The sequence below is a fragment of the Priapulus caudatus genome, unplaced genomic scaffold, assembly GCF_000485595.1.
Source record: "Priapulus caudatus unplaced genomic scaffold, Priapulus_caudatus-5.0.1 Scaffold717, whole genome shotgun sequence".
NCBI lineage: Eukaryota > Metazoa > Priapulida > Priapulimorpha > Priapulimorphida > Priapulidae > Priapulus > Priapulus caudatus.
The window spans coordinates 132,905-146,459 of NW_014577778.1; the positions used below are offsets into that span (position 1 = coordinate 132,905).

Below are 13,555 nucleotides of genomic sequence, written 5' to 3' on the forward strand. Positions count from 1 at the left end.
GGGGGCATGCTCCCCCCAGGAAAATTTTCAAAAAATGGTGCTAAATGGTGCCTTCTCCTGCATTCTGGGGAGTAATTGGACTGCAATAGAATACATCATTTATTAGAGATAAAATGAAAAAAATAAGATGGATACATACATGGATTTACTCATGTCACACAGTGTCATGACACACAGACACAGAGTGTCATGACACACACACAGTGTCATGACACACAGTGTCACTACATGTACATACATGGATTTCACTCACATGTCACACTAATTCTACAGTTAATATACATGTATTTACAAAATGTACACAGAGTTCAGTTTGTTGACTGACACTCACTAGCCATTTAATGCCTGGTAAGTGGCAGACTTGGCCTTCTTCACAAGGCTGTCTTCAGGCTTCCAGGTATAGCAGGTGCATCCGTCTTTCTTAAAGATGTTGATCTTCCCTGCCAACAGTCCACACAGTGTGTTACGGATACTGTGGCAGTCCTGGTACACACTGGATTTAGCGTGACCTTCTCTCCCTCGACCCAAATTACTCCTCTGGTCGGCTGTGATCTTTCGCACCATACTAAACAAGGATTCACAATAGGCATTGCTGTGTGGAATCATCAACAGGTGTTTGGCCAGTCTGCAGAGGGATGGGTACGAGGGCTGGTTGGTGGCTGGGTCCTTCATTCTCTCCATGGCTGTCCAAAACACGTCCACACGCTCCTCCGGGTCAAACACTGGCAGGTCGGCCACACCAGCGGACTGATAGGTACAAAACTCCATGCTCAGAGCATCCCTGGTCTCGGGTGGTGTGACACATGCAGGGAGCTGCTCCACAATGGACATCAAGTCCTGCATGGAGGTGGTCTGTCGCCATGCAGGGTCTATAACCACTGCATGTTTGATCAGAGGGTCGGACATCGGGAACTTCGTCTTCATGTAGCCGAGAACATTTAGGTAAAAACCTCGAACCTCCGATCGAAATTTGGACACACCAGTGGTCCCCTCCAAATCATTCTTGACGATGAGCTGCATGGCTGAATAGCCAACAAACAGATCTTTGTCGGACTTCTGAACTGCGGCACTCGTGAAGTCGACGGCCAAAATGTCTCCGTCGCCCTGCATGGCAGGCGGGCACACCAGGCAAGACAGGATGCTCTGTGAACACAAGAACAGAATGTAACAATGCTGGGAATATTAAAGAGAGAGAGAGAGAGAGAGAGAGAGAGAGAGAGAGAGAGAGAGAGAGAGAGAGAGAGAGAGAGAAGATTTATTATGCATGCGTGCGTGCATGTGTATGTAAACGTGCGTGCGTGCGTGTGTGCGTGCGTGTGCATATGCACGTAGACATGCGTGCGTGCGTGCGTACGTGTGCAAGTACACGTGTGTTATCTATGATCTCTGTGATTCTTGAGTTTATTGAAGCGTGAGTGGTTTAATTAATTAGCAAATATCTACGTGCGGTATCGCACATAGGAATATACGCATAGGATAAGTAATGTAATAACCAGTATTACAGAGGTTCCTCTGAAATAGAGAATTAATGTCTTGCAAATTTATACCTAGATATTAATCACAATGGAACCTTGTTATAAGAGGAACTTGGGAATTTTGTTATATCTGAGGGTGCTGCGATCAATCGCAAGAAATATTGGCATTTCCGCCAATGAGATTTGCGTTATTAGGCACATTTTTCAGACTGATTAATCGCAACTCTATGCAATGAGCTCTAATGCAGAACCTCCCAGAGCTCTTTATGACGATGTTGCACTGCTAATCTGATTTTGTTCTATTTAATTGTAATGAAAGACACAAGCAAACACAAAACACCTGCTAACAAACGGACACACAGTCAAGTTTATAAGATGGAAGCATGTACATGAAACACAAAACTGTCACAAGTTACAACACATGCACTATTGCAAACACAACTCATTCTTAACATCACAATCGATTATAAAGGCTGAAACAGAGATCTCAAAGTCACAAAATGATTTTATTGAGCGAGTTGATAATAACTATTTCTGAAATTCATTAACAAATAACAACACATGTCAACAACCCTGCATGTAATCTGTCACAACATGAGACATGAATAACATTTCAAATCTGAACGTAAAGCTTCCTAAGTAGGGAAATCATTTGAAATACAAATGATCAAAAAGTACATGCGAGGCAAAAATAACCAGAATCGTATAACTAAGTTGTTCCACTAAACACAGGTTTCACAATATTCCAAGATGCATTTGCGTAGATTAATGGTTTGGTTATAATCTAAATATTACTTTTTTTGCAACAAAATGGGTTAAAAATAGACAAAATAAAAAAGCATCTTCTTTCAAGAATTATCAAGTAATTTCATTATCTCTGATTATCCAATAGTAGTTGTAATATGTAAATTCCGTAAACACTAATCAGGAAAAATAAACACAATTTTAAGGATTATTCTGTATTTTAAACATTAATTAAAAATTCTACTTAAAATACAAATGTGTTAGGCTAAAGTATTTGTAAGAATAATATTGTATATATTCAGAACGTGAACACTATAATGACTATAGAAATATTAATTGGCATGGAAAATCCTTAACATTTCACTGCAGAATGAAGACAATCATTATATTGTATGGAATTACAAAAAAAAGTTCTTATAATATCTAGAGATTATCACTCATCGCCACTCAACAGTCTAGGGAGAATCTGTTCTCGATGAAACTTCTCCAAGAACTCTAGATTGTCGATCCAGGATGCATCTCTCTTGATGCTCAGGATGAGTGCTGTCTTTGTTGTCCACACAACAAAGTAGCAAAGGTCCCTTCGCGTCAGATGGAGCTGTCCTTGAACTTGATGCCAATATTGGTGGGTCTCCTGAAGTTTGTAGCCCCCTTCTTCATTCTTCTTTATGTAGAAGTCTTTCCTCTCGACCGCCTCTGCGATTGTTGCATTCCGCTAGGTGAACGGACACTTCACCTCCAGGATGGCATCCTCCAACAAGTCCATCAGGAGAGGCACCCAGTACTCCCGACCGGGACAGCCAGAGTCCAGAGTCAACCACCTCGCACTGCTTGGCTGCCTTTAATGCTTTGATTCCTTCCTCCTTTTGGGTTATGCCCCAGTTGATGGCTTGGACGCCGCTCAAATCGTAGGTCCCCATTAGCCGTTTGAGTAGAGATGGGGTGACACGTTTCGCTTTCAGCACAACGCCAAAATTGCTCGCAGTTAACCGTCCCTTCCTCAGTTGATGCCACACAGGGTTGTCTCGCTGGCCCTTTGTTGCTTGCTCTACAGCTCGCTGTTGATCCTCAGAAATCTTAAGTCTGTCTAGAAGAAAATCTACATTCAGGTTCTGGTTGACAAAGGGTGGCGAAAGAATCAGTTCTTCTACTGAAGGAATTGGTAATGGCTGGACATCAGGCTCTGGGGATAAAAGCCAGTACATCCCGGTGAATTGGCCACAAGTCTTTAGTTCGTTGCGAAGTTGCGGTCATCATCGGTAACAGTTCTTGTAAGAGGGTTATAGTCCTTTGGCGTCGGGTACATCTCATCGACAGATTTGACGGTTGCTGGTCCCTTCACCTTACGCCACTGGCATTCCACGTCTGTCCGGCTGATGTTGTGGATGCCGAAGGTGATAAGGGTTGCTGCGTGGCTGCACTTGTACCGACCACGCGGACAGTCGCACCTTGACGAGGTGATGCTTTTCTCACCCAGCTGTACCTACAATTTAATTTGAGAAATAAAAGACTTTTTGTAACGATTTCTTGCCAAGAACATACAGAGCATATTGATAAATTATGGTTACCCTACGTGTCTGAGACTGTACTCTGTAGACTGTACTCCTGCACCTGGTAAATTATTTGTGTTCATGCACGCACCAACTGGCTTTCGATCTTGTACTTTCCTACATTTTTTTATGATATGCATGGACTAAATGATAATTTAATGGTTGTCTCATGCATCATGTTTAATGCGTTAGAATTCAAACCAAGAAACAAATCACGTAGTTCGTGTCACAAACTTTGCAAAGCGTTCAAAAGCCCGAAAGTCGTTGATTATACTTTGCACAAACACAAATATGCGCGAATTGGGACTACAGTGCATGTGAAGACATGAATTTTTCTTCGTGAACTACAAAACTTACCACAACGTTGTAACTTTTGTCTTTCATGCTGGCTCTAACAACTCGCAGTTCACCTGAAAAATAATCAAATTTCTCTACATGGTCCGATTTGTAGTGGTTTTCCCCTCGTTGCAGTGATTTCGGCTCATCTGAGAAGAAAGAAGCTAAAGCTGTTATCGTAATGGCGTCCATATTGCTCATGCACCATATATATATGCATACATATATATATATAACCGAGGTGTTTTGTTCTAGATATAGCCCATAGGCCTACTGTATGATAGGTCTAGCGCGATACAAGGCCGGCCAAGCGTAAATTCGAATCGAGTGTCGGCTCGGCGTCACATGGGCTCATTGAGCCAATCAGAACACTTCGCGGGTTTGTTACAAATTCATTTCCTGTCCAAACAATTCTAGAGAAAATGAAGTGATTTTTCTCAAACGAAATGTGATAGGCCTACTCGTAATACATAAATTTGAATGTTGATAATTGTTGATGATAGATTACACTCAAGCTTATCGCGAATCTTTGAAGGTAAGGAATGAGAGCCATGGAAACTAGCCTATCGCAAGACAATAATAATAATTTTCTTCCCCGGCCCGTTGTCTTAATTCCCACTGCTCGAAAATTTTATTTCTCATGACATCAGATTAACAGACGCAGTGCGAATGTCACTCTGGGTTGTAATGAAAAGGAAATAAAATTGACACAACTCAGTTGCTAAAGAAGTCTTTATTTATTTGTGTACGAACAATACAGATTTCTGATCAGGCGCAACTTCACGGTCTATAGACTTATCAGTAGTGTCGGGGTGCTACCACAGGGCCTAGAGTCTAAGCCCCTCTCGGTTATCCGCGACCTCGCTCATAACGCGTTTATGAAATGTGTCGCCCACAATCCGCAGATAACCAGGGTCCTACAGTACTTGTATTCATATGCAGTGCATATCAGATTTCACAGAGACTTTTTAACAGAACAGATGGACATGGTAATTTGTGTATGGTAAAGATTGTAGATAAAGGCAATACAAAGTGGTATCAAACATATTATTTAGCATATTACCTTTATCTTCCTCCATTCTCCTCTTCTTGGAGTCCGGCACAGGAGAATGTTTCCTCCTTTTCACAATTGGAACCACTGAAATATAGAAACACTATTGAAGAACTTCCTAAATATTATATAATGACTTGCAAAAGCAGCTGCCGATGCAGTTACACACTGATAAAACCCATGCCGTGAAATTCATTCTAAAACATGCGTGTGCGGCGGGCAACAACAAAGGAAAATAGTAATTACCTGCTCACTAACAAGGGTTCCGCGGAACACAGTGTCTCGCCGCTTGGGCCAAAGCATTGTATAAAAAAAACTTTGATAAAAACATCCATGGACCATCTGACCCGCACCCTTGGGACACTACGAAAATGTGTAGAAACACTTATTCTTAGACAGAAATTTAATTAAACAATAGACAATAACAGAACAATGTTATTAAACCATAAACAAAAACACAACAGAGCAATGAACATACTAAAAATGTATAACTAATCAATAACTGGCTTCAATATATTATATCAGAGTTCAACCAGCACATTCCTCGCAAATGAAGGCATAGTATTGTCGGCCAAAGACTCCACCACATGTTTCATGAAACCATACATACTTTGCATCGTGGACACTGTATGCAATCTTCATGGTCATCCTTATCATCATCATAGTAATTCCTACTACAGACCCCACAAATGTTTTCAGGATCATCGCGATTTACAACAGTAACAGTTTTCTTTCGCTTTTGCTTGCCGCTCACTGCCAGCTACATTTCTGCTTCCTTTTCCTTCGTTTTGAGATTTTCTTGCTGCTGTTTCAGCCTTTTTGTTCTCTTTCTGTAGTTCCATCTTTTCTTTCGTTCCATCTCATTTTCTTTGTCAGTTTTCTTTCTTTCTCTTTCATCCATATTTGCCTGTAAGTCAGTTCAATATGTAGGGCTTGTCAGGTGACGATTGCCTGTAGGAAAGACATTTCTTGCACGCTTTTTACCGGACAGTTTTCTGGGTGATGGCATGATATCCCTAAATGACACATTGGCACATTCTGTTCCTCCTCTGTGTCCGTATGTGTTTGTGGATCAACATTGCCACCAGCTACTGGTCCACTGTCATTGCCACCAGCTACTGTTCCACTGTCGTCTACACTGTCATTTCCATTTTCCCCAATTTCATCTTCAGTTGAGTTTACATCATTTTGTGGAATGTCATCAGCATCTTGATCATCCACACCAGCTTGATCATCTACCATGTGTGTTTGGGCTGTATTTTCAGCAGGCATGAATGCGTTATCTGGGATTTTCTCCAGATTCAGTGGGTACAGCCCTGTGGCCTCAAATGACTTCACCCCATTGGCAATAGTAGCAGTTTTATCATATGCTGGTGTGAACAGCTTTGGAAACTCATAGCGAGAGATACATTGTCCTGGAAGATCACGCATCCATTGCCTGCATGAATCCCTGAAATATTCTCTGAGTGGTTTGTAGTGAACCCGGCCAAGAGGTTGGAGGTAGTTTGATGTGTGCGCAAGAAAGCTGAACAGTTTAATGCCATTATCTGCAGCATTTTGTAACACCTCAGGTGACATTGTATGTGTAGACTGACCATCAAGAATTAGGAACGTTTTCCATCTTGTTCCCCTAGGTTCCTTTTCATGTGGTCGATCCAATCAAGGAAAACTTCAGTTTTGATCCAACCTCGTTCGGTCAGTCTCACCATAGACCCAGGGGGAAAACCTTGTTTGAGTCTCTCATCCATACGTTTACCCTTGTAGATTACGAGAGGAGGAATATAGCAGCACTGACACAAAACAGTACAGTCATTAACTGTCCACGATCACCACTTGTAATCTGGTTTGATAAGCGGTTTCCTTTTTTCCCCACAATGTTTTTAACTCCCGGAACCAGGCTCAGTCCGGTCTCATCGCAATTGTAGAGTCGAGTAGGATTTCCATGAATGTTACATTCTTGGTACACATCGAGGTTATGAAAGAAACCTTCCACTACAGGCTTGTTTAAACATATAGCACGGGCAACTGACAATGGTTGGGGTTTCCTGATTGTTAGAGTAGGGTGTTTTTTTGTGGAACCCCTGCCACCAATCCTTTCCGGCTTTTTGTACAGTTGTACTAAATGGGTGCTTGATCTCGTTACGCTCTGCAAATTGATATACCAGTGAACGAATATCTGATACAGTTAGTGGATATTCTCTATTTTAAAATTTTAAAATTAGCTCCACTAGAGACAGAGACAGAGACAGAGACAGAGACAGAGACAGAGACAGAGACAGAGACAGAGACAGAAACAGAGACAGAGACAGAGACAGAGACAGAGAGAGAGAGAGAGAGAGAGAGAGAGAGAGAGATTCACACAATGTAAACAATATGCCTCAAGTTAATTTTTATCTTTTTGGTGGTAAAAATGTACATTTCTACAATACATACAATACTACAATACTGAGTTTGTTTGTTATTAGTATATATATTAAAGTGATTTATTTAAACTATACAAATACATGTACTACATACCCTATATAGCTTCACCATCGACGGGTACAGTCTGTGGATCATTGGGGCCTCTGACTGTAATAGTGTGTTGAACACGTCGAAGTTCGGCAGTACAGCATGCAGAAAGTGGATATACAGCTGCGATGTCGGATCTTTGAAGACTGCCACAAGTCGTTGTTCTCGAGGCCCACCTTTGGTCTTGGACGTCCTGAAAACAAGTGCACACTGTACAAACCTCAGACCTAAATATGAATATGCACATGTACAATATAGAAGTTTTATTTGGTTCCCTTTGATTAAAATATATTTAAACATTTATTTATATTTAGTCATTAATGGAAGCGAGACCATCACTATAACTTAGTTATCAGCATACATTATCTTTATTCAGTTTTATATCTATCATTGTGACATACCTCTTCCGCTTCTGCGGCTCCTTCCCTCTTCGCGATGCGTCGTCATACTCATCATCATCACCGTCATCATCGAAGTGGGTCAGGAAATACGAGCGCAGTCCGTCCCAAAGATCGAGGCTCCTCTCCAAACACTTGTGAAGGCTCAACCAGCGGGTGGACACATGCTTCAGCACTTTTCGCACAGAAACATCACAGAAGACGAGTAACTCCCTCAGGAGATGCTTCCTTTTCGCACTATAACAAAAACAAAAACTATTCTAAGACGGCATATTTATCAGTATAATATTATACATGTATATGGAAATGGTCCTGCACATTACCTCAGAAAATATATTAATTATTGAACCATTAACTACTTTAAGTATGACAGTTTTAACATATTTCTAATATTTAACAGTGAGGCAAAATATTATATTTTAACATGATTTAATTAAAGCTAAAGTATACAACATTTATAGAATTATTGTTATTGTACTTACCTCTTATCAAAATGGTAGAATAAGTCGATGACAAAATCCTCCGGGTCAAAAGATTTCAGTGCCTTCCCACCTGTCTTGGCGGCCAGGGCACTCAGGTGACAGGGACAGCCCATCAGGTAGATCGCCTTGTTCCGCTGGTGTAGATAGCCCAGGACACCCTTGTGACGGCCAGTCATGACAGAGGCGTTGTCGGATGAAAATGACAAGCACTGCTGTAGGCTTAAATCACACTGAGATAGAGAATCTCTCAATGCCTCTGCAATGTTCTCACCCGTCGCCGAATTTACAACTGGCATGTCCAGAAATGACGTCGTGATGAGCCCTGTTGTCTGGTCCTCGTGTGTAATTAGGACGGGAAAAAACTTGTCCTCCTCGTCGCTACTTCCGTCTGTTGCTTGGGAGAACATTCTGTTGCCATGGCCAATCTCCTTCTTAATTTGCTCGACGGAATGACCTGCTATAATAAAAACAGCACAAGTTACAGGTTCTACAATATTTCCACAAAAATGTTGTTACCATGGCAACGATGACTCCGCCCACACCAAAAACAATTGGCGTCTTTGCTTTACCATAATGCACCTTGGCATCTTGGGGAGAAGGTGTGCACAGTACCAAAAAACCAGGTCACTGCGACCTTTATTTCAGCTTTACTTTGACCTTGATCATATTTCCCTTCTGCTCTGTAGCTCGGCCCCTAATTCACCTAGCGCTGCCAAACTTGGTATACTTACACATCTTGGGGAGAAGGTCTGTCGCATACCAAAACCACCACTGCCATTGACCTTAGTTTGACCTTGACCGTCGACTTACATTTCCTCTTCGGCCTCTTAGGGTAACCAGATTCCATATACTTGCACATCTGAGGCAGACCAGTTGTCTAACAAACCTTTGTCTTTGTGGCTTATTTAACTTTACCTGTCTTCTACGTCCTTACAGAGATATTCCATTCATACTAGATCACGGGGGATACATGTAGTTGGCGACAACTGCTCGTTTCTAGTTCCCACATGGGCAAGTTATTATTGTATGTTGTTGATTTCAGATGTACATTTTATGTAAAAAACCAGCAAAAGGCCTGTAGGCAGGAGCTGCAAATATTTCGAACAAAATAACAAAATAAATGATATTGTAAATAAGGTATATTAAAACCGACTGCAGCGTCCTCGTTCAGAAGCCAACTGCGCACTAGGTTTTGTAACTGTGGTACGTTTACAATATACACTGTCTTATATAACTTATTCCCACATGGGCAAGTTATTATTGTATGTTGTTGACTTTTTATGTAAAAAACCAGCAAAAGAATGGGTTGCAATGAAATAGAGAGAATATATTCCTACGTACTAGACTTGTGTACAGATCTGGAACGAGATGCACTACGGTCGGTTTCAGGGGACGTTTCTCTTGAGAAGCTACGGACTTCTCGTTCCCTGTCACTAGGCCTGTGGACAGGAGCTGAAAATATTTTAAACAAAATAAAAAATAATTGTGTGTACATTTTATGTAAAAAACCAGTAAAAGGATGGATTGCAATGAAATAGAAAGAATGGTGAGAACAGACTGAGCTAGCTGAGACTGTAACAGTAAAGTTATAAACATGTCACATATATTATTTAGTTAAATGTGATATAACTAACTACATCAACACACATTGCTTACATTACATTTTAGTCACAAAGGCAGTGATGTTTATATAGCATTATCACAACAAACATAAAAATACAAAACAACAAATATAAAAACACATACAAAAAGTATTAATGTTGCTGCTTCTCCATGTCATGCAGCATTGGATAAATTATATGCCTTTCATTGTATGGGAGGCACACATATTTGCAAAACAGATGCTCTTTTTTAACTATCCGTTGGATTGCTCTGTGCTTCAAGTCATTGGTATAGCAAATGTTTATCAGCTTCGAGTCACATGGGTCACTAAAAAAGATACGCATATCTTGTTGTTTGAGAACATCGCACAGTAGCTTTCCATTGTCCATCTTCTGTTTCACAAATGCAAAGTCCTCATTGTGTAACATAAAGTAACTTTCTTTAAACCTTCTGTCCGATATGTGACTTGCCATCACCTTCGGCATGGTCTTTCCTTTTACTTGCTCAAGTTCTGTCAGCCTCTTTGCTACCTGAGCAATTGGATTTTGAGATTTCTTCACCTTTTTTTCAGAGTTTGTAAATAGTATTCATACTTGAAGGCCGAAATGTCATTGAGTGATGAATGAAAGAAACGAACATCATCAGGCAGATGTATGAGGGAGTGTACATTGTACACTGTGAACACTGAACCATACACATCCTTGCATTTTCTAACAAAGTACACAATAAGCTCTTCTTCATAGTCTAGATATGCCTGTCGTGTGGCATCATTTGCATTCAGTAGAATGGACATTGCAACACTCAAAGTTAAAAAGTGACTGTATACAGTGTCTGACACCACACCCTTCAGAACAAGAGGGTTTGTATACAGAAGAAACTGACGAAATTCAGTAGCCTTCCATCTTTCAAGCTCAAAGAGAGACCGTGGTTGTCTTGCGAATTCATTTGGCATTTGTCCATTTAGTTGCCGTAGATTGTCAGATATTGCACTAATCTGCCGGTAAGAGAGTCATACTCTTTCCTTCTTGGGACCTTGTTTCAAAAAGGTCTGCATGCGTTTTACAACACCCAGGCACACTAAATGCATATAGTCTAGTGGAAATCCATTAATGCATGAAATACCTGCAGTGGTGATTTTGCCTGTTGGTGATTGACATATGTTCCATTTTTGAATTCCTCTTCAGTGCGCCGAGGGAACATCTCATCAGAGTAATAAACTACTCTTTTCTCACAACTACCCTCTGCAGTACATCACTCACAGGAAAAGTAACCGTTATGACCTTTAATGCATTTTAGAAATGATCTTGCTGGTGCATCACAAATAAAGCATTTGATATCCACATGTTAAGTTTTTAATGTTGATTCGAGAGTAGTTCCTAGTAGTGATTCTTGAAACTTGCAAATCAAGTCCTCAAGGTAGTCTTCAACAGGCTCAGGCTTGCTATGACCACAATATATGGATACGACAAATGGATCAAAATAATTAAAACTACACAAAATAGGCCAAAGATTCACGCTTGAAGATTTGAAAAGCGGCAACCCATCAATGTTTACAACCAACTGTATCGTGTCATTGTTTTCAGCAAAAGACGGATTCTGTGCCAAGATTTTGATGATACCTGTCTTTACGTACAAACGTACTTTTGCTGCTTCATAGGCCACAGCGGAGTGACCCAAATTCTCAATGACGTGAAGTGCCTCACCCGATACGTACTGTCGCAACTGTAAAAGTTAATACTTTGGCATAGCTGGAGCCTGGTCGATACAAGACAAGAATGCTGCTTTCCAGCCTTCGTATTGTCGTTTGTCTCTAGAAAATATGGGGATCGATACGCGATTGAGCTGCTTCCAGAGATCGCATCGGATCGATACCGATGCTGGCGGCTGCTGTTCAAAGTTCTGTACTGAACCACTGTAGTCTGCGTCTGGTTGTTGAACATTCGGTACACCACTTGATTGCTGGTCTTGGAATGTTACAGTAGGCCTATGGTCAGCCGAACTAGGATGTTGGGCGGACAACGCAACACCCGGCATTGCAAACAACTTTTTTTCAGCACAACGGCGCTGCATATTGCTGTGTCGTGTCGTGCCGCGTGTGTGGAGACATAGCTTTAGAGGTTTGGTGTAATCAGTGTTTGCCACTGAGCAGAAAAAGCTGTAGGCCTGCAGGGCCTATAGCTCCTAAAAGCTGCAGGCCCGCCAGCAAAGCTGGAGGCCCGCCAATTTTGGAGCAGATTACAGCAATAAAATAGCATATCATGTTCTTCCTTGTGTTTATTAGTCATTATCACATTGGTCCATAATCATAATCCCTCTGTTTTTCCTTCCTCTCGTCGGATGACTGTTTATGCTTCTTTGCCGGGCCGGGGGCTCACAGTTAAGGAAACGCCACATCGTTGTTATATGTAGCTCCTTGGTAACTACGACTCTCCACTCTGACAGCAGAGAGACAGACTGACCACTAGTCTGGTACACATCGGGGACTTCTATGGGGGTATGGGGGGCATGAAATTTTTTGAAAATTATAAGCTTTGAGATGCAATCTAGAGCCATTTCAGGGTACTCCAATAGCTTACAACTAGCAACACATTTGGGTGGAAAAGGAAAAAATTATGTAAAATTTACCTACTGTAAAATTTTGATGGGCACTGGGGAATTCCGTCTGTGTTGAGTGTGTCGAAAGTAAATGTATTTTGTAGACATACAAGCTCTTACGTAGGTAAGCTTTTATTTAGCTACACCCTGTATAAAATGTATATATAGTTTTTCCAAACGTTAAAAACAATATGACACAGTTAAACCTGAGTGGTGCGACGAGGCTGTACTGCTGTTTGCATGACTAGTAAAGTAATACCACACTACGTGCTTTGCAGCTACAGTGACTTATGTGTGTTAAAACTTGAGACAATTATTATTTACTGTATAATTCAACATGATATATTACCTAAATCTTCTTAATATTATTTTAAAACAGTATACTGATCGTTTGTTAACTACCAGTGATACTTTATTGTTTACATCCAAACGTGAAATGCGCGGGGATGTGAGAATTACTCCACAACCTAGCGCACGTGAACACTGAACAGTGAGCGTGCTGCACGACCCGTGCACGTAAATAAACCCTGGCCAACATAACACAATGTGTAAGGTTCGCTACCACTGGCCAAAAGTTAGCTCCACCCACTTCTTATCGATTTTTGTTATGCCAACGCTGCTACTGGATTCAGAAACCTGTGCTAACCTGTGCGTCCGAACATGCCACGCACGTTTCTTGAATGCCAACTAAAGTTGATTGCAGTGGGCAGTCAATAATATGCAGTGGGCGAACGCATTGTTTACATGTATGTCACGGTTTATCACGGATTAGTTTTCAAATAAATACCCCTGGAAGTTAATATGCATGAAC

The 13,555-nt window shown here is 41.1% G+C and overlaps 1 protein-coding gene and 1 pseudogene across 1 annotated transcript; both read right to left on the reverse strand.

The window, feature by feature from the left end:
- Positions 1–2,652: 2,652 nt before the first annotated feature.
- LOC106813036 lies at positions 2,653–4,164 on the reverse strand (annotated as a pseudogene).
- A 3,516-nt stretch (positions 4,165–7,680) lies between these two features.
- Positions 7,681–8,972, reverse strand: LOC106813037. The gene is made up of 2 exons (XM_014817083.1): positions 8,548–8,972; positions 7,681–8,302 (listed from the first exon to the last, which is right to left on the reverse strand). The coding sequence occupies exons 1-2, from the start codon at positions 8,952–8,954 to the stop codon at positions 8,020–8,022; spliced, it is 690 nt and encodes a 229-aa protein (XP_014672569.1). The 5' UTR covers positions 8,955–8,972; the 3' UTR covers positions 7,681–8,019.
- Positions 8,973–13,555: the final 4,583 nt, after the last annotated feature.